At 35.5% G+C, this 21,416-nt stretch overlaps 1 protein-coding gene across 1 annotated transcript in view; it reads right to left on the bottom strand.

Annotated features, from left to right (window-relative positions):
• The window catches only part of insrb (insulin receptor b), an 84,008-nt gene that overhangs the window by 6,291 nt on the left and 56,301 nt on the right, over window positions 1-21,416 (bottom strand). Inside the window, exons 3-10 of the mRNA XM_079426003.1 lie at window positions 12,077-12,398; window positions 7,733-7,872; window positions 6,108-6,252; window positions 5,824-6,032; window positions 5,616-5,742; window positions 4,267-4,517; window positions 1,342-1,509; window positions 1,058-1,256 (exon numbers count right to left, since the gene is read on the bottom strand). Coding sequence (XP_079282129.1) covers window positions 1,058-1,256; window positions 1,342-1,509; window positions 4,267-4,517; window positions 5,616-5,742; window positions 5,824-6,032; window positions 6,108-6,252; window positions 7,733-7,872; window positions 12,077-12,398 — 1,561 coding nt within the window. The remainder of the gene's footprint in view (window positions 1-1,057; window positions 1,257-1,341; window positions 1,510-4,266; window positions 4,518-5,615; window positions 5,743-5,823; window positions 6,033-6,107; window positions 6,253-7,732; window positions 7,873-12,076; window positions 12,399-21,416) is intronic.

The raw sequence follows: 21,416 nt of genomic DNA, 5'->3' as shown, positions 1-21,416 counted from the left end.
ATTCGATTCACAATTTTGATGTCACGATACGATTTTCTCATAATTTGTTTTTTTTTAATTAGATCCGAAGACAAATTATACAATAGAAGAAAAGGTGTCCTTTTATGCTGCACATTTCTTTGTGAAATTTAAATCTAAAATGAAATTTTAAAAACCCCAAATCAAATAAATAAGTTACACAAATAAAATAAATGTCTTCATATAAACAAGCTAAGGCTTGGTCTGTGCTCTTTCCATTTAAAATGAGAGGCAACCAATGCATTTTAATCGTGATCCAAACAAAGCATATATGCAGCATGAACAGTTTTTAATCTAAATTAGTATAATTTCCGTAAACCGTATAATTTCGAAATTTGAAGCAAAAACAAAACGGTCTGAGTTTAGTTTTGTGAAAAAAAAAAAAAAAATCTGAACGAAACAGCAGGATGAGTGAATGAGACGCAAATTCACTCTCTGCCAGCAGGTAGCGCTAATGAACAGCAAGTGTTGCCAAGTTCACGGGAATGGGGCTACTTTAACACTGTCGCCGCAGGTTGTTTTCATGTCCGTGGATTGAAGCGCCCCCAATAACGTGATATTTAGCCCCTGGAATGCAAATTTTACCGGTGGAACCCCGCCGAAAAACATGTATTTTACCACCCCCGGAATTTTTACCGGGGAACCCCCTCAAACAGCGATTTGGCTAATTTTGAGTAGAAATTGGGCAGGTTTTGTTGTGAAAACCTGGCAACCCTGGATATAGTGATTCCTGGGTTACCGCTGTAAACAAAGCAGAGCTGCACTTAAGAACACTACTTTAATATGCATCTTTCAGAGGCAAGATAAAAAGAAAATGCCATCTAAACTTTCCTAAAGACAGTCAGTTCCCCTCAGAGATACATTCATATAAACTCCTACCCTGCGATTTGTTTAGTATCTCAAACAATTTGAATCATCACATTTGAATCGAATTTCAACCGGCTCGCGGTTCATCATTTCATACCTACTACATTATTTATCATCTATCAGTATTCTAGTGTGTCGTGATGACATTCGTCTTCACATAAGCGTTGTGTACCTGGGTTCAAACACTTCATTATGTAGGTAATTCTCAAAGGTCTTGCGGAACTCAGTCTCTTCGACCTCCTTCTTCAGCTGCGTCTCTGTTTTGGGACAGGAGCAGCAGCGGCCCTTCTGGTCGGGCACCTCTGTTTGGTTCCACTTCTGGTCATCTTCGATGTCATGGTGCGTCGGCGTATGGGACGGCACTTTCATCCCTGTTTGGAGAGAAAGAGGACATAAAGGTAATAAGTAGTTGTGCTGTGGATGTCTGGGCCTACAGAGGCTTTGATTGATCAGGACCTTGCTGGCAGTAGTCGAACTTGTAGTGTGTGATGTCCTCATCCTGCTTCTGGCAGTAGACGATGTAGTGGGTGATGTTGCCGTTGGGGTCGGAGGGCGGTTTCCACTTGAGAATGATCTCGGAGGAGGAGTTAGACCAGGAAATGGGGTCCAGTGGTACCGAGGGTCCTGTTAAAAGTCAGAAACAGAGCAGGACAACGTCGCTTCAGCTTTCTGTTCTCAGATAACAAGCTTTCACGACTCATTTCATTTACAGCACGTTACGGGGCTGATGGACTGACAACACTGTGGCGGCCCGCCTCAGTCTAATCTGTCCCGCCAGAATTTCATAATAAACCCAAATTATATTTATACTTCTCATTGTTACATACAAGGTTTTTAATGTTTTTTTTACGCCATTGCTTTGGCAAAGTATGTCAAACGAACTAAAACCGAAAGCGCAATATAGATTTATCAAGTCTGTTTGCACTGTGTTACATATATGTACACATATACATATATACATATATAAATAAATAATATTCAGACCCCATTTCCTGGTCTGAATACTTTACGTACCCACTGTATGTATGTATATATTTCAGCCAAAAAATTTCATTTTTTTTCCTCAATGTACACACAGCAGCCCATATTGACAGAAAAACACAGAATTGTTCACATTTTTGCAGATTTATTAAAAAAGAAAAACTGAAATATCACATGGTCCTAAGTATTCAGACCCTTTGCTGTGACACTCATATATTTAACTCAGGTGCTGTCCAGTTCTTCGGATCATCCTTGAGATGGTTCTACACCTTCATTTGAGTCCAGCTGTGTTTGATTATACTGACTGGACTTGATTAGGAAAGCCACACACCTGTCTATATAAGACCTTACAGCTCACAGTGCATGTCAGAGCAAATGAGAATCATGAGGTCAAAGGAACTGCCTGAAGAGCTCAGAGACAGAATTGTGGCAAGGCACAGATCTGGCCAAGGTTACAAAAAAAATTCTGCTGCACTTAAGGTTCCTAAGAGCACAGTGGCCTCCATAATCCTTAAATGGATGACGTTTGGGACGACCAGAACCCTTCTTAGAGCTGGCCGTCCGGCCAAACTGAGCTATCGGGGGAGAAGAGCCTTGGTGAGAGAGGTAAAGAAGAACCCAAAGATCACTGTGGCTGACCTCCAGAGATGCAGTCGGGAGATGGGAGAAAGTTGTAGAAAGTCAACCATCACTGCAGCCCTCCACCAGTCGGGGCTTTATGGCAGAGTGGCCCGACGGAAGCCTCTCCTCAGTGCAAGACACAAAAAAACACCTGAAGGACTCCAAGATGGTGAGAAATAAGATTCTCTGGTCTGATGAGACCAAGATAGAACTTTTTGGCCTTAATTCTAAGCGGTATGTGTGGAGAAAACCAGGCACTGCTCATCACCTGTCCAATACAGTCCCAACAGTGAAGCATGGTGGTGGCAGCATCATGCTGTGGGGGTGTTTTTCAGCTGCAGGGACAGGTCGACTGGTTGCAATCGAGGGAAAGATGACTGCGGCCAAGTACAGGGATATCCTGGACGAAAACCTTCTCCAGAGTGCTCAGGACCTCAGACTGGGCCGAAGGTTTACCTTCCAACAAGACAATGACCCTAAGCACACAGCTAAAATAATGAAGGAGTGGCTTCACAACAACTCCCTGACTGTTCTTGAATGGCCCAGCCAGAGCCCTGACTTAAACCCAATTGAGCATCTCTGGAGAGACCTAAAAATGGCTGTCCACCAACGTTTACCATCCAACCTGACAGAACTGGAGAGGATCTGCAAGGAGGAATGGCAGAGGATCCCCAAATCCAGGTGTGAAAAACTTGTTGCATCTTTCCCAAAAAGACTCATGGCTGTATTAGATCAAAAGGGTGCTTCTACTAAATACTGAGAACAGGGTCTGAATACTTAGGACCATGTGATATTTCAGTTTTTCTTTTTTAATAAATCTGCAAAAATGTCAACAATTCTGTGTTTTTCTGTGTACATTAATGAGGAAAAAAATTAACAAATGATTTTAGCAAATGGCTGCAATATAACAAAGAGTGGAAAATTTAAGGGGGTCTGAATACTTTCCGTACCCACTGTATGTGTGTGTGTATGTATGTATGTATGTATGTATGTATGTATGTGTATATATATATATATATATATATATATATATATATATACACACACACACACATACATATATACACGTACACACACACACAATAATATAATATCATATATTACATGGGTTATGCTTATATATTTTACGCATATGTATATTTTATATATTTATAAAATTTTCAAAATGTTAAGTTTTATTATAATTGCATAATTGACCATTTTATAAATAAATGTACATGAAAATATAATATAATTATATATAGAAAAGTAATATGCGCTGTTATGCATTTAAATATATATACATTTTATGCATGTATATGCATGCTTGTTCATATATATCTATATTATTTATATTATCAAATTTACAATAAATTCTATTATATTGTAATAAAATTATAGACATTATATATTTTATTTTAACCTGTATTATATGTATGATAATATATATGTATAATATACACACACTCAAATATACATTTACAGTTTTTAGGTGAGAATGTACTTGTTTAAACTTAAAATATGCAGTTTATTTATAATGATTTGAAAATCAGCTTTGAAGACAGATAAATGTTTTTTATTTTCCATACTATGGAAGTCAATAGGGACCATTAACTGTTTGGTTACCAACATTCTTCAAAATATCTTCTTTTGTGTCAAACAAAATAAAGAAACTCCGGTTTGGAACAACATGAAGAGTAAATGATAACATGATTTTTATTTTTGGGTGAACTGTCCCTTTAAGAACCTACTTAATGAAAAGAAGCTGCTGCTGTACGTTTGTGAACGGCTGTGACTTACGGGTGGCATTAGTGCGGACGTAGATGATCTCGCTCTTGGCCCCGCGGACAAGGTGGTCGTCAGAGGCGGCGAGTTGGGTTTTGACCATGATGGCGTACTGGGTCCAGGGCTTCAGAGGCATGATGAGGAGACCCGGTTCGCTCTGGGCTTTGCCCTCGGAGCTGCGTTCAGGAGGCTCCACGTCTGCGATCGCCCAGCTGTTAGAGCCACAGGCATCCTGGCCGTCGTATTCAGTCACGTTCTTATAAGGACTGAACAGAAAGAGACAATGTTACAATGCTTTCATAGATGATCTAATTTACACACGTTGGTTTTTAACTAATCATATTAATGTTACAGCAAATTAGTAATAAATTAAAAAGCTGAGAAAAATTGTATTAATATTTTAAACAATTAACAATTTTTATACTCCATCTATATGTGCTAGAAATTATAAAATTCAAAATTTTTAGGTAATTTTATTAAATTACATTTATTATGTTAAATAAATTAATTGTTCAGGTTATAAATTACATTCAATGTTTGAAGCAATTATATATATATATATATATATATATATATATATATATATATATATATATATATATATATATATATATATATATATATATATATATATATATATATATATAAAAATATATATGAATGATAGTTTTACTGACCAATCATAATTATAATCAAAAGTGTGTTTTAATTATTTCAAGTTTAACAATTGCAAAAATGACTAGGATGAACAAGTTGAACTAATTCTCATTAAATATAATATATAATCTACTTTTACTATTATAATAATTATATATATATATATATATATATATATATATATATATATATATATATATATATATATATATATATATATATCAATATATCAAATATCACATTTTACTATTAACTAAAATATTTTTAGATATAATTAAAATGGTATTTTATTACTTTTAAGTTCTAAGTAAATAAAAATAAAAACAAGCAAGACAGAACAAGGCTTATATTACTTAATATGTTAATAGCAATAAAAAAGTAAAGAAAAATAAAACTAACAAGTCATAACTAACTAGTCCAAATATACAAACAAAATAATGCTAAACAAGCAAGACATAGAACAACATTTATATTAAGTAGTTAAATAAATAACAAATAATTTTTCAATATTATTATTAAAATACAAGTGAAAACAAAAATAAAACTAATAATTACACGCACAAAATAATACTAAGAAAAAAATTACAATTAAATTGAAAAATCTGAAATTGAAATCTGAAAAATCAAAATACCTCAATTAAAAATAAAAATGTGAAAATAAATAAAATGTGATTTTGGGAAAATATTCAAGTATTCGTAACACTCACGCTTCCTTGTAGAAGACCATGAATCCCAGCAGGTCTCTGAAGTCCGAGGGCCAGAATGCTTGCCACTTAATGAGGATTTTGTCGGACATTGTGCGGATTTGCGTAAAATTAAGAACGTGGTTTTCACCTGGAAGAGAGGATTGATAATCAGATCTGGTTTGACGTAAAACTTAAGCTGCGCTGAAACCAAAAGTGCGGAATTTCTTACAGAAGGCCAGGTCCGCATACGCCGGGATGTTGATGTCGTTCTTCCTGTCCTTGGTCCCGGTCACTTCTTCCATCCGGAGGATCTCAGACTTACAGAGTTTGGAGTTGTAGCCGAAGTACATCCTGCCGTGGAGGATGGTGAGGTTGTGTTTGTTCCAGTCCCACAGCTGTCGCAGGTTCTGGTTGTCAAAGGCGTTGAAAGAAAAGTTCCTGCCAAGATCAAAAATGACAAAGTAAGCAAGCTGTAAGCTCAGTGCTAGAGCTCGGCGGCGGCGTCTTACATACTCGTTCTCCAGCGTTTCTCCGCGAATGACGCGCAGCTTGCGGAGGAAGGAGAGCGAGACGAGAGCGTAGGCTCTGCGGATGCTCAGATAGCCTGTGATCTCCTCCAGCTGACCCAGACTAGACTCCAACTCGGCGGCGATATTGTCTGAGGAACACAAGATGTGTTTTCATATGCGCCAGTGTCTTCACATAACTTAATTTTATGCATACACATACTGATACTTAGATACATATGTGCTAAAAAAATATTACATGACTATTTGAAATACTGATTGGTCAAGCATAGCACTTAGATATTTCAAATAGTTTTATATAATGATGCTCAAAGGAATAATTGACTTATTCAACACTTTTTATTTTATTTTCAACAATATATCATAGTAAATATTTTATAGCTATTTGTATGTATTTGGGTTGATTCGACATTTAATTTGTATAATTATCAAGATTTCATTCATTTAAAATGTTATAAATATAAATGTGTTTTTTGTTCAAATGAATAATTGACTCATGCATTTATGATGGTTTACTATTTTTATAAATACAGAAAACAACATTTATACTTGTATATTTATAAAAAATAATATTATTTATTTACATAATTTATACAGTAAACAATAATTAATTAATAACATAATACATGTTAAAAGTTGATAAAAATGTTTATTAAAAATGTCATATTTCAAATACTTTTCATTATATGCATATGTATATACATAAAATAAATATTTTATTTTATAGCTGTTATGTATTTGGGTTCATATTTTGTTGTCTACTAATTAGTTTCGATTTATTTAATATATATTATATTAAATTTATAAAATGACAATTTTAAATATATAATAAATCTGATTAATAAATTGCTTTTTTAATAATAAACGTTTAGTTCAAAAAGTTTGCACAGTAAACATTTTTTATGGTTTGTTAAATAAAACATTACATTCCTATAACAACATTCTTAGTATTTTGAAAACTAACAAAAAATTTAAGGCAAAATAAATATTAAATAGAAGTGTTTTAAATATTATAAAATATGAAAAATGACTATGCAAGTAATTTCAATTTATCTATAGTTTATAATCTGTAATTTAACACTTTAATCATTTTGATATATTTCTAAACATTTATTAATTTTAAATATAAATTTTTCTAAAAATGTAAAATATTTTTAATGTTTATTAAAATAAAATTAATTGTATGTGTTTAATTGTTGGACCTATTTAATTTTAAATATTTAATTTATTTAAAATGCTATATGTTATTAATATAAATGTGTTTTTTTTTAAATGGCGTTCACCTAATTAACATATGTATTTATAATTTTTATAAATATATAAAAGTATACATTTTATTTTCCATTTATAATACATTTTTGTCTTTTATTTAAAATATTATATTATTTGCTATTTTGCATTGTAATAACATAAGCAAAGCTTACAGAAAGTAAGTCCACATAACTTGCACAATAACCATTTTATGCATCTATATAAATAAAAAAATGCCAATTCTTAACATTTTGAAATAATATTACTTAATATTAATATTTAAAGTAATACTAAAACAAAAAAGACAACATGCATGTAAATACAATCAATATGCCTGCATTTCGAATGCACAATACTCACTTCCTTTGCTGATCTTGATGGTCAGACTGCCGTTGAGCACCGTACAGCCGCGCAGAGCTTGAGCGGCGGTGACCGAGTCCACTGTCTTTACCCCCGTACACAGTTTGGGACACCGACCGGTGCACGGCGCGCAGTTCAACCTGAATAAACAACAGAGACGGGTTTGAATCCAGACCGAAGCCTGAAGATGCTCAAAGCCAATAACCGTTGCTTTACACATGCATTTGCCATGAAGTCAGCAGCTGGCAGCGCTTTTTGAGATTGTGACTGCCTCGGGACAAACATATTGTTCCCAGCCCACTAAAGTCTCATGCCACCTGCGAGGTTGTCGTTGTTGTGTTTGGAACGAGCCCAAACGCGCTAGAATAGATTGTGTTGCTGCAATGCAGCAGTGCATCTGAATAGAAAGGGTAAGCGAGGGCACAATCCCGCAGAGACGCCACTAAATACCACAGATAGTTGCTGTACACGACCTCCGCATGCGTACCGTACTCTGCCGATTCTTGCATCAAAAGTCCTTGTCTCCAATTGTGCTGAAAGATGCTGTGGAAAGATCTAATGGTGGAACGGGAACTTAATGAATCCCTGCGGCGCAGAGCATTTGTATAATTCTGTTGCTTAATTTGATCACTTTTTAACAAAACGAGGGAGCAACGTTACTTAATCGTGCTCAAATCTTGCTGAAATCTTGCAGGAGTGGGTGGGAGGGGAATACACAGCTATTTTTCTAAATTCATTTAGAGTTTCAACATTGATATTTCAGCTTGCTTTCTTTTCTGATTCCACTAAAAGTCAAAAACTTTAAAGAAAGAAAGAAAACAAGCGTCTTAAACAACACAATGTCATTTGATTATTAGGTCAGTAAATAATCAGGGGACAATTCATTTCCAGCGATATCGTCGACCTGATTGCAATTATTTTATTTTTTTTCATTTTACACTATTGACACACTATTTCCTTTTTTTTTGGATATTGTGCAGTTGCTTTGACACAATTTACATTGTTAAAAGCGCTATATAAATAAAGATTAACTGTATATGTTTGATTCACTCACATTCATAAGAATTATGTTTGTTTGGGAATTTGATTCAGTGGTCGCGCTGTATGTTTTTGATCGACTACAAAGAATCAGCTGTTGATTCACTTGTTTGAATCATATTAAACTCTATGCTTTTCATTAGCTATGTTTCCATCCAAAGATTCGAGTTAAACTTATGTGCAAAACTGGAATATCGCATAAAACCTTTGTTTCCATCCAATGAGTCAAAGAGAACAGTCACTTCCTGGTAAAGTGGTACTAAATATCACTAAGAAAACTAGGAGAAGCCACTGAATATAGTCATTTTCGTATATGATAAATGACTTGCGCCCAAAATGCAGTCATTGCTTTCGGAGTTGTTTGGGAAGGCAGTCGTGTAAGACAATTATACAGAAATACTTTGACGACAGACTTTGCTCAGGCATTTCAGAACGACCATAAAAACATATAGATGCTGTGAACAAGATTGGTCCGCTGCTAGGCAAGTTATCCCGTCTCATAGTGCAAACTCGCATTTCAATGCGCATGGAGGAATTCATTCGTAGATTATGTGCTTTTTTTTATTTTTTTTAAATAAAATGTTTATCCTACTTAAATGTGTGCAATGTTTTTTCATTAATTTTTAGAATTCATGGCCATCTTGGCGTTTCCATCCAACGTTTTTTATACGATATTCCAAAATACGCATAAAATTAGGTGGAAGGAAACATAACTATTGACTTAAGAGTCAGTTGTTCACGATCATTTGATTTTTCGTGTACGAATCATTTAATTGGGAATCAGATGTTTTGAGTCACTTAAAAGAACAGATTCCGAGTCATTCATTCAGGAATCGGATTACACTGGTTGCACTGAATGCTTTGATGTACTAAAAATAAATGATTCATAGGAGTCATTTGTTTGGGAGTATGTCTAAACTGGCTGCATGATATGTTTTTTATTCACTGAATAGAATCAGCTCTTAAGAGTTATGCTTTCAAATCATTAAAGGAATAGTCTCATACGAGTCATTAATTTGGAAACTGTATTACACCGGTTGCAGTGTATGTTTTTGGTTCACTAAAAAGAAATCGTCTCATAAGACTCGTTTATTCAGGAGTCTGATAACGGAGATTGTGCTGAACATTATTGATTGAACCCTTTTCAACTGCAACTACAAAAAACACTTCACAGCATCACACATTTCAGGAATTAAATTAATTGAAAACCCAAACAACCCACAGAAATGCACAGCAGTTCATTCACAAATGAGCATTTCCTCTCTTAAGCTCATAAACCCACTCTTAAACTCCCCAACCAGTTTTGGAGATCAATGCCACACGGATTCGTTTCAAATGCACACCGATGCCATGAACCCACGTTTTATATTTTAACCCCTTCGAAAAACATTCACATGCCGCTGAATTTTCGTTCACACTGCTTTGTCTTCTCCTTCGGACAATAACAGGGAGGGAAGGATGGGGCGCGCCGTTACGAAATGGGACTTACTGCCACATGACTGCTTTCCACAAAGGCGAAAGGTGGCCGGATGAGAAAAACAAGCCAATGACGTCACTTCAAAACAAAATTCCTGGAAAATTGAGATCCCATCAAGCTTCCACAACTGCAGCGCTCCGACATGGAGACAAAGGAATCAAAAGGCCAGTGAAACAGCCACTTTTTTAACCCCCGAGACCCCAGCGATCGCAAACAAAGGCTGCCATTGTTCCCGCGAGGATTCGTTTTACTCTCGTTCGCAGTGTTAATTCTCTGTTTATTTATGCGTTAATAATTCCCACACATGAAGCTGGACGTGCAAACCAGCATGTGCGCAAGCTTCTGGACATTCCCGGGCAGCCAAACAGACTCGGGCTCAAAAAAAGTGTCGCTTTCCGACACACAATTTTGTTTTGGTTTGGCTCATTATACTTCCGCTTAGCTTGACAAATCTAGCCCGACTGCAAATGACTCGCTTGGAATAATCAGGGTGGCATTTTATCACGCTCTTAACACTTGACACTGGCCATTATAATCTGCTCATTTTCAATTTGCCGTGACTGACGAAAAGACTAAACGATGTTATGATACTTGCAGAAGAGTTTTATCTTCTCCCAGGTCAAGTTGAGCATGACAACTGGTTCGTTAATTTTCTAAATGACCAAAACAAAATCACAGCGTTAACCAGAAACTGCTACCTCATGCCTGCGGCACATAATTCACTCTTTAAATAGTAATTTATATAGAAGGGGAAAAACGTCCCACAAAACCTGTCAAAAACAGTGTCAAAAGAGAAATTGTATTTTTAATAAATTATATAAAATTATATTTTAATAATTATATTAAAATAATTTAATACATTTATAACAATTTAACTTACATTTTTTATTTTGGATTTATAATTTCTAAATTAATAAATATATATTTGTTAATGTAATACAGTAATGCAAAAATTCAAAGTCTTGATTTTCTTTAAGATTATTTTATACAACAATTAATCATTTTTTTACGCATTTAAAAATATTCAAGTAAACCATATTATATTTAGATATCATATTTAATTTTAATTTATAATGCTAAAAGCAATTTAAATGCGTTTAATTTATTAAAATAATTCAAATTAGCACAAAAAACTAAAATATTGCATAAACTTAAATTTTTCTTTAATATTAGTTTTGTATAGTGAAATTTTCATAATTATATGTGATCTGTCACGATAGTTGACTAGCCATCCTATTTTCCCCCTAATTTATACTATCATTACCATAAAACTTAATTTTAATTTTATTTAAATAATTGAATATTTTAATTCAATCATTTAAATGTTAAATTATTGAATTGTTTACTGCTAGAAATTCAGAAATTTATGTAGTGTGATTCACCACTGAAAATAATTATTAAAAAAGAACCCTATAAAATAAAATGTGTTGTGCAAATAAGAATTGAGAGATGATGAAAATCTCAATGCAAAAAACTAAAATGTTCCTTTAAAAGAACATTTATTTATTTTTCAATTTTTTCTTTGGTGAAATGTGGCCTGTGACCTTTTGAGACTCACTTCCAAATGTTAGACAGATTTTCATTAACATACTGTGATGCAGTATATTCCCTGTCATGAAAAAAACTAAACAAACTAGCATAAACCTTTTGGCCCTTTAATTCAACTTTGTGATTTGTCATCTAACTCATTCTGCCACTGTTTTTCGTCAACTCATGTTTAACGTGGAGCAAAATCCGATTAGATTTGATTGGAAAGTATAATACTGTTTAATGGCAGCAGTCTGGCTCCTGTAGTTGCATTTATTTAAATAACAAAATGTTGTACGTACGAGGTGGAGTTCATGGTGGTGTATCCAGATGGGCATTCTGGGATACAGGCTCCGTTGTGGATGACGTATTCGTGGCAGTCACCGCTCTTGCCCTTGCACTGGTTGTGGAGGTCCTGGCAGAATTTAAAGGACACGCAGCGCCATGCCTTGAAGGTGTAGTAGCCCGGCGGGCAGCGCTCCACGCATGTGTCGCCGAACAGGAAGTTGCGACAAGCCACGCATTTGGTCGAGTTCCCTGGCATGGAGCAGCCGCCCAGACACTGGTCGTGACAGCACTCCTTATGGGGGGTACAAGCACCGTGGATGCATTCGGAAGGGCAAACTGTGAGGGAAAGAGAGTGAGAAAAGAACTTGTTAGATTCATTTTCTTTAATGCAACAAACTACAGGTAAAAACATAGTTTTTTAACATACTGGTAAACTTTATTTGATTTTTCATAACGTGTTTCAGACTAGTGGAAGGAGAACATCTAAAATGCCCTTTTGTGTGTTTATTTATTTTACCGTTTATCTGTACATTTCAATTAAACTTTTATATTTTTTCTAAATACAAAAGTTTTCTCTCCACTTCAGCAGCACTCACGTACACAAAGACTTACAGTTTTATTCTTGTTTATATTCTGAAGGATTTTACTGAGGGGTTTGTTCATATAACATTCGCCTGGTTTTTCAGAACATTTTATTCCTAAAACATGGTTAAAATGCATTGTTTTTGGGCTGTTGACAGTATTTTCTGATTTATGGAGAGATAAAAATAGATATCCAAAATCCCCTCTATAAAAATTTTCGACTCTAATATGTTAAAAGAATTAAACAAGAATTTTAAACCTAGCTTTATCCAATGTTCTGGAAAATTCTGGAAGAGTACGTTTTGAGACTCTGAGAACTAGAGAACGCTGTGCTTGTATATTTAAACATAAAAGAAATCTTGTAAAACCAAAAAAATATTTGCAATTCTTAATGTATTCAATCGACTGAGGAAGCACGCAAAATACAAAAAATTGGTGTAGAAACAATTTTTACTCAGAAATCGAGAGTAAATTTCACAATTACAAAGAAACGACAAGTAACATTGAAATTTTTAAGTAGAAAGACCAAAATACAATTTTCTTGTAATCTTTTTTCATTTTATTTACAACTTTAAAAAAGAGAGAATATAATTAAAATATAGCAGGTGCTATGCTGTGCCAAATGTGACTATATTCACATTAATTTTCATAGTGCTGAAAAAAATTTTTTTTAAAAAGAGTGATAAAGCATCACAAAGTGTGTGTGTTATTTTTACATTTTATTTTAATATAAAAATGACACTTTTAATTGATAGTTTATTAAAGAAATTGTATATTTGGGCAATAATATTTAACATTAGTAGACAAAATTAGTACATTTAAATGAACATGTTATTCAATTCAACATTAATTTCTGAATATTACTAAGAATCACTACATAGCTGCCAAAAAATAATGAAAAATATATATTTTTTAACAGTGTGGTGATATCTATTAGTTAAATTTTTTACTCTATTCAACTGGGGAGTTAACATTATTTCTTGTTTTTCAGTTGAAACAAACATTTCAAGTTGCAACCACATCAAATGGGACAAAATCACGCATTAGATAAATGAAAAGGCGATCTGAGGTCAGCAGCATCGTTCTACGCCTTTCGTCAGGCAGAAAAGAAGTGATTCAGAGTTGTGTTTGGCCGCAGGGCCATCTGGAAGTGAAGCTTGTGCATGGCAGGGTGCGAGAACTAATAAATACAGCGGTCTGTAAGTCATCTTCCTCGTCTCGCACTAGCTGTCTGATAGACCACAACAAAGATGCTCCGGGACAAACGTGTTCCAGAGACATGTAAAGAACAGCACTCTTTACATACATAGTATACATAATACAATCAAAGGTTTAAAAATAAATGTTAACAGTAAAAAAAAATTGAAAATTATGGTAATACAACTGTTTCATTTCAAGTTTTCCTAAGCAACTACACACTACAAAGGAGCACACATGTACTTATATAAAGAGCCATCTAAGCATGTTAACGCGCAGCACAGTGTGTGTCAATGCAACCGAGCATTAAATTCAGCCTGAGCAGAAATGCCGCCTCCTGAGACTATTTCATAGTTGTCGGACGCGGCCGGCCTTCCAGGTTACAGTGGAGAAGCAAATCTGTTGGACTTCATTAGTGCCATAAAACCCTCCATCATGTGACACTGGGCCGCCCCACAGGAGCAAAACAACATGGACCCTTCTGCCTGTCAGCGACGAGGCGGACCATACCACTGCCTGACTGAAATAAAAAAGGGCAAATGGGGCCGATAGGTGACGGGGATTATGGGGGAGAAGATCCTGAATGCTTTCAAAACAGACAAGAATCAGAAAAAGGCATAAAGCCAAGGAAAAAAAATCCTAAAATTGTGCAAAACGTATCAATTTGAAGTGTTTTTATACTTCTAAACAAGCATATATTTGAACACTGTCAGCCTCAGTTGCAAGGCCCAACCACGTTTATACACGCCACAATTTTTCACCAAATCCCGATCCACTCAAAACTCCAGGCCGGGTTTCCGCAGCAGCCTCAGATCCGCCCTCACCCTTAACCAATGTTTTTGCTGTCCGTGGAAGGTAGCCATTCAACGGCCTCTTCCAACAGAGAGAGCTATCCGCCCAGCGTTAACCCCCGACGCGCCAGGAGACAGGCAGCAGACGGATGCAGCGGGAATGGCAGAATACAGGCAGGAGCGAGCATGCAGACGGGCGCAGCCTACTCTCTCGCAGCATTCCTCACATACGCCAGCGATTGCAGGACGGCGTAACCCTGCACAAAACACCCCACCCCTCTGCGGCGTCTCCCCAAGGATGATCCCTTTGTAAACACACACATCATCTCTCTGCAGCCTTTGTAGTCCCTCCTGCTTTCATTCATGAGCATTGTGTGGGTTTTGATGTCTGATTTGTAGTTCTTTTATGGATATCAAATTTACTGCACTTTACACTATTAAAAATAATTTTTTTAAAAATGTATTTATTCAATTTAGCATTATAATTTAATACTACAACCTGAATCTTATAAACTTGATGTCAACACACTTGGGATGTGTATGAATAATCGATTGCAATACCTTGTCTGATGAATTTTATTTTTATTTATTTTTTTATGACAAACTCTTAAATCAGGTGCTACGCTGGGTGAAAAATTAATACTCACAAAAATGTTGCTAACAGTATAAAATTTAAATCTGATTTAAAAAAGGATAAATAAAAAGGAGTTTGATTATTAATTGTATGAATCAATGTATGCTGTTTTAATGTATTCAGTTTTACGTTCTGTGTATTACCAAGTATCGTTGTATTGTAGCCTATATATAAATTGAAAAATTGAAGTAAAATATAATAAAATTATAGCAGGTGCTATACTGTGCCAAATGTGAATCTCATATAAAACAAAGAATGATACATTTAAAAAAAAGGTCTCGGTATCAGTTTTAAATTGCATTTTAATATAAAAATAATACTTTTAATTAATAGTTTATTAAAGATATTGTATATTTGGGCAATAATATTTAATATTAGTAAATAAAGTTATATATAATTAGTAACAAATGAATACGATATTCAATTCAACATTAACTTCTGAGTATATAGTTGCCTATAAATTAAAATGCAAGTCAATAAATAAATAATACTTAATTTATTAATTATAGCAGGTGTTATGCTGTGAATATCCCCAATAATTTTAGTAGCGATATAAAATTTGAATCACATCTAAAAAAGAATGAATAAATAAATAAAAGCAGTCTTAATGTAATACATTATATAATAACTTAAAATATACTAATATAAATAATATAAACTTTATATTATTGCTGGTTAATAATATGCAATATTAGTAAAAAAATACATATTTACAAAAATTATGCGTTTTATAATTATAAATAAATATTGTCATACTAATAACAAAACTACATTTATTTGGTCAAAAACCTCTTTAAAAGGCAGTGCAAATACATTTATATCAAGACTGATTATAATCAAAAGGCTTAAAAAGCATTGAAACATAATTGTTTTTGCCATATCGCAGAGCCCTAGTGACATGTGAGCACGACATGGCCCATAAACACGCTTCCCTATATTCACTTTGAGGTCACGGGTCAGCAGCATTCACAGAAAACTCATGCAGATTCCCCATAAAAACACGCTAATGCATTCACACGTGCGCACTGGAGCGCTTGGATGGCGTTTTACTATATTTGGCAGCATTCGCATGTCTCAGGCATCAAAAGATTTACTGTAAATTCTACTGATCATTTGTTCAGAGGCGTGTGGCTTATGAGAGCGGAGGCAGAGCGAGGAATTCGGGGGAGGGGAGGATAGAAATGTAAACAAAACAAACCCGTAAATAGGGGAGGGAAGAAAGCCTCGAGGGGCTCGCTTAGGAGGAAAGGAAAGCAAGCACTGGAACGCGGCCGAAGGCATGAAAGCACCTAGTTTATGTAACCTTGCCCTGGAAAACACAGAAATGTGACAAACACACTGGCCGGGTGACCCGTCATTCAAGGTTCATTAGTCCAAGAACTCGACCAACAAAAACAAGCTTCAGAAGTGTCAGCCAGGCTGCTGATATGACCAGATCACGCAACGCAGATGAACAGGAAGTGCAAAGGTGATTCGCTATCAGGCCGTTGTAAATTCCAAGGAGTTGAGACAAGCAAAAACGAATGCTAGTTTCACGCTCGCTAATTTCATAGGGAAGCCTTTGAAGAATCAGCCTCTAAAAGAACATTTAAAACACAAAAAACTACATTTTCCAAATGATTAAACTAATTATTTTAAGGGTTCAAGTGTGCGCACTTCACCACAGGAGTGAGCCGTGGACTTGCTTGGGCAAGTTGTGGGAGTGTCTGTCATGAACACACATCCCACAACACCTGAACAGCAAAACACATGAGCACAGGTAGAACGTCCATGTCACTTAGTCAATAGTGAAATGCCCCAACATTCCTAGTCTTTTTTTGGAACAAAATTGGGGAAAGGAATTCACATGGATTATTATTCATTGGGCAGCAAGTTTTGCATATTGTAAAAATACAGGATGAGCAAATTTCACATTTGCATTATGCAATCTTCAAAAGTTGGTACTTCTAAAGGTAAAAACTAAGCAGTTTGTGTTGAAAATGTTGGTTACCACAAAAATTCAGTTCCACTCGTCACTCATTTTTATTTATTTCGGCCTATTTATTTATAATTAACAATGGAAGTGAATGGGGCCAAGATATAACCAACGTGTTAACATTATTTTTCATTAAAAAACAAAAACATCAAATATGGAGATTACGATGAGAAATTAACAATGGAAGCGAATGGGGCCAAGATATAACCAATGAGTTAACATGGTTTCAGCAAAAAACAAACACTCTTGTAGCAGGTGTTTAATTGGGCCAAATTAATATTCACAATCATTTTGCTCAAATTTGAAAACGCAATAAAAAAAATTAAACAAGGAGTTCTCTGTGGCATTTTTATTAATTTTATTAATATAGTATAAAATATTGTCATATTATTTTTGGTCAATAATATTTAATATTAGTAATGAATAACATCAATATAATGAAATTAAATATAAATAAGTATATATTTTTATCAATTATGTCAAAGTCCAAAACATATAATTTATACAGTTTTATGGCTCAAAAAGTACACTATTTTAACAGAAAAATAAATTAAGTGCTTTCATGAAATAATAAACTTCACGTTAGTTATATCCTCCAAAATTCTCCTTTGAGAGTAATTTTACCCAAGGAGCCTACATGCTGCATATAATGCACAAGGAAGTGTTTTGAGATACATTTCTTGAAATTACAATTGGGTTTTCCCCTCCATATTTGGTACAAACAAACACTAACCAAATGCGTGACTGTTACAAAATGGACTCAAAGAGAAGATTAGCATGTCTACACACCCAAAGTGGCATCATTTGATTAGGCCAATTAAAAACAAAACAAAACAAAACAAAAAAAAACATCAGTATAATAACGGTTGACACCTGCTAAACACATTCAAGGGTCATTCTTGGTCCTAAGCTTCCAGTCAATGACACAAATGTGATTACGGCACCGTTGGAAGGGGAAAAACAGACCATCAAGGCCATGCAGGGTGTTCTGTGGCTGAGACAGTGATTCAATTAAAGGTTCCTGCAAAAGAACAGTGAGTCACCTGTTATCTAGATGGTTCCACAGTGAGGGCATCTGTCTGGAAGGAGTTACTCACAGCAGCTGTTCTTACAGTGACTCACAGTGTCTCTCTGCCTCTGCTTGCCCTTCTATCTCTTTCAGGTAGTTTGCATATTGTGCCCACAAGCTGTAGCCAAATTATTGCCAAATTATTTTTTTCTCCAAGTTGGGAGTCTAAACTGAGAGCGATAAGATCAAATGGTTGTGTATCACGGGCTGCACACAAAAACATCCTGCGTGACCAATGCAGTACGAATCATGAACATACGACGGTCACAATTATTTTTGACGATTTACTAAAACAAACTGGTTCATATGAATCTTTTGTTCATGAATTGGACTTCATTGACCGTGCTCTATGTTTTTGACTAACTAAAAAGAACCAGTTCATAAGAGTCATTCAGTTGTAAACCAGACTTTACTGGTTGTGCTGAATGTTTTTGATTATCTAAAAAGGAACCGTTTATTTGTTTGTGAATCGTATGAACCAGCTCTCTTCATGAACCATTCAAAAAGACTCACAAACTAACAAGTTACTATTCGAATCCCTCAATTTTAGTAACTTATTGTTCTAATCTGGGGTCGACAATATAATTGGCCCGGTGGCCCGGACGTGCTTTTAAAACCGTCAGGGCCACCAGATCGCTCCAACCACTAGCCCGGTGGGCCAGTAAAAATAATGCCTCGATTAAAAAAAGTCTAATTTCACATTAATTACCTGTGGTTCTGTGTTTTGATTTCTGTTAAATCGTCTCGGTAACCACCGCTAACACGTTACGTGATCCCGACAGTTACAGATGCAGCGGTTTATGCGCTCCGTGACGTCTGCTCTGCACCGCCTTGCTCGCTCCCGCGGTTACGCGCGCAAACTGCACACTGCTGCTCAGCACCTACCTATAGCTACTATTAAGCTAGGCTACATGTTTCTGAAACCCCCATCACCCGGCCAAACGCCGGGTAAAAAAAAGAGAAGGCAAGGAAGAGAATCACCAGAGGAATTGAGGGAAAGCGAAAGGGAATACGAAAAGAAAAGGCAGAGAAAGTTTCAGCCCCAGTGGCGAGACCGCTGGAATTGGCTGGGCTTAGGGGTGTGCGATATGACGATTTTTGATCGTGGACGATAAAAATGTCTCCACGATCTGCTTTTGAAGAAATATCGTAGTATCGTGCTACAGCACACATTGTCAAATACAGTTCTGACGCTTCCGTCTCTATTTACTGTACAACACGACATACAGCAGTAGAGTTACTCTGACAGGACACTTCACTTATTCCCGATCGCAAAAGTACATTATTTGCACACAAGCCTTGCTGGTTAAATGTTTCATTCGCGCGCTGGTCTGACGTGCGCTTGTTCTGAGCGGATACACCTGAAGCACGCGCACTAAAAAGCCTGTCTTTACGCTTGCAGTGTGAAACCGGCGTAACAGCGCCTGATTACTCAACTAACTTATCTTTTGCGCTAATACTGTCAAAACACACAAGGTTTACATACAGACTCAGTTGGTTATCTCTAAAATGAAAGTAAATAGTTAAGAGAGAAACGGATGCGTGTCTGTATATTAGATGCGTGCAGGTCTTAAAGGGACAGGACACTAAACATGCTGTCGACTGTCATTAAAGGGATAGTTCACCCTAAAATTTAATTTCTGTCATTATTTACTCACTCAGATGTTGTCCCAAACCTCTATTAATTTCTTGTGCTGAACACAAAAGAAGATATTTTGAAGAATGAGGGTAACCAAACAGTTGCTGGTCCACATTGACCTGATAGCAGGAAAGAAAAATCCCATGGAAATCACTGAGGACCAGCAACTGTTTGGTTTTCCACCTTCTTCAAAATAGCATTTATGTTCAGCAGAAGAAAGAAACTTATTCAGAACAACTTTTGAGAAAATGATGGTATAAAAATAAAACATCATGACAGAATTGACAGACAGATGACAGAATATTTATTTTTGGGGGAACTACTCATGTAACGTTAACAAAACAACAAAACACAGAGAAAAATCACTCACTATTCTTGACTGAAAAACTTTAATACAGTTGCTTTAGGAATCAGTCTATCTAGTGTTTTATTTTTATATTTGTTCATTCAATTTCATTGAATGCTCTGCTAAATACACCTATTGTACCTGAAAATAAAGCACTGTTTGTTTTATTTGTATATTATGTGTATTTGTAATGTGTATCTTTGTTCTTATTTTTTAATAAGAAAGATAGAATGAACAAAGATTTTTATCTTCGCCCACTTTGGCCAAAATATCTGCCATGTCTTTTTTTTTGTTACCTTGAAAGGCTTTGTCTTTCTAGTTTGGCTGTAATGCTCAGACAACTTGTAAAACCAACATGACAAAGAATTGTGATAAAACCGTGAATTGTGATATTTAAAAAAAAAAAAATCGTGATATGATATTTTTCCCATATCGCCCACCCCTAGCTGGGCTACGATCAAGAAAAAAAGAGGTTTACTGTGAGCTCTGCAGATCAATGCCCACATATGCAGACAAGTAAGTTAGAGAAAAGTTAACGTGTATGAAACCTATGGTATGAACATAATATAATGAATTGCTGTGTGACTACGGAGAATGAATCCTATGCAATAGGTTTATTTGCACTTGTTTCATGTTTTTGCACAGTTTTGCTGCACTTTGCACTAAACCTACCTTAAAAAAAATAAATGCTATTCATGTTGTTCAAGCAAACTGTTCTTTTTCGTGATTATTGGGATCAATACCCGACGCGTTGACCTGGGCCAGTGAACTTCAAAAGACACAGTGGCAAATTTCCCTTATTGTCTACCCCTGCTAATAAAAATATTAGGGTACACATGAAATGCAACATCGATCAGGACTAATGGTTATCCCTCCCTCAATTGACAAAAACTGGGTTCCAGCTTCTCCTTTAGGTCCAGAATGGGGCAAGCCAGACTGGACACTCAGATGACAGACACAACCGGCCAATGAATATTATCAGGGGGAAGTGGAAATGATTACAATTCAACCTGCACAGAGACGCTCTTCATCAGGAACAGCAGACGTGAACGTTACAACAGACGGAAAAAAGCAAGCGAAATGTGAAATACAAGAAACAGAAAGTCCATTTATCTCTTTGG

The sequence above is a fragment of the Barbus barbus genome, assembly GCF_936440315.1.
Source record: "Barbus barbus genome assembly, chromosome: 9".
NCBI classification, from domain to species: domain Eukaryota; kingdom Metazoa; phylum Chordata; class Actinopteri; order Cypriniformes; family Cyprinidae; genus Barbus; species Barbus barbus.
Note: the sequence above shows the minus strand (reverse complement) of the source record. Positions and strands in the feature narration are given on the sequence as shown.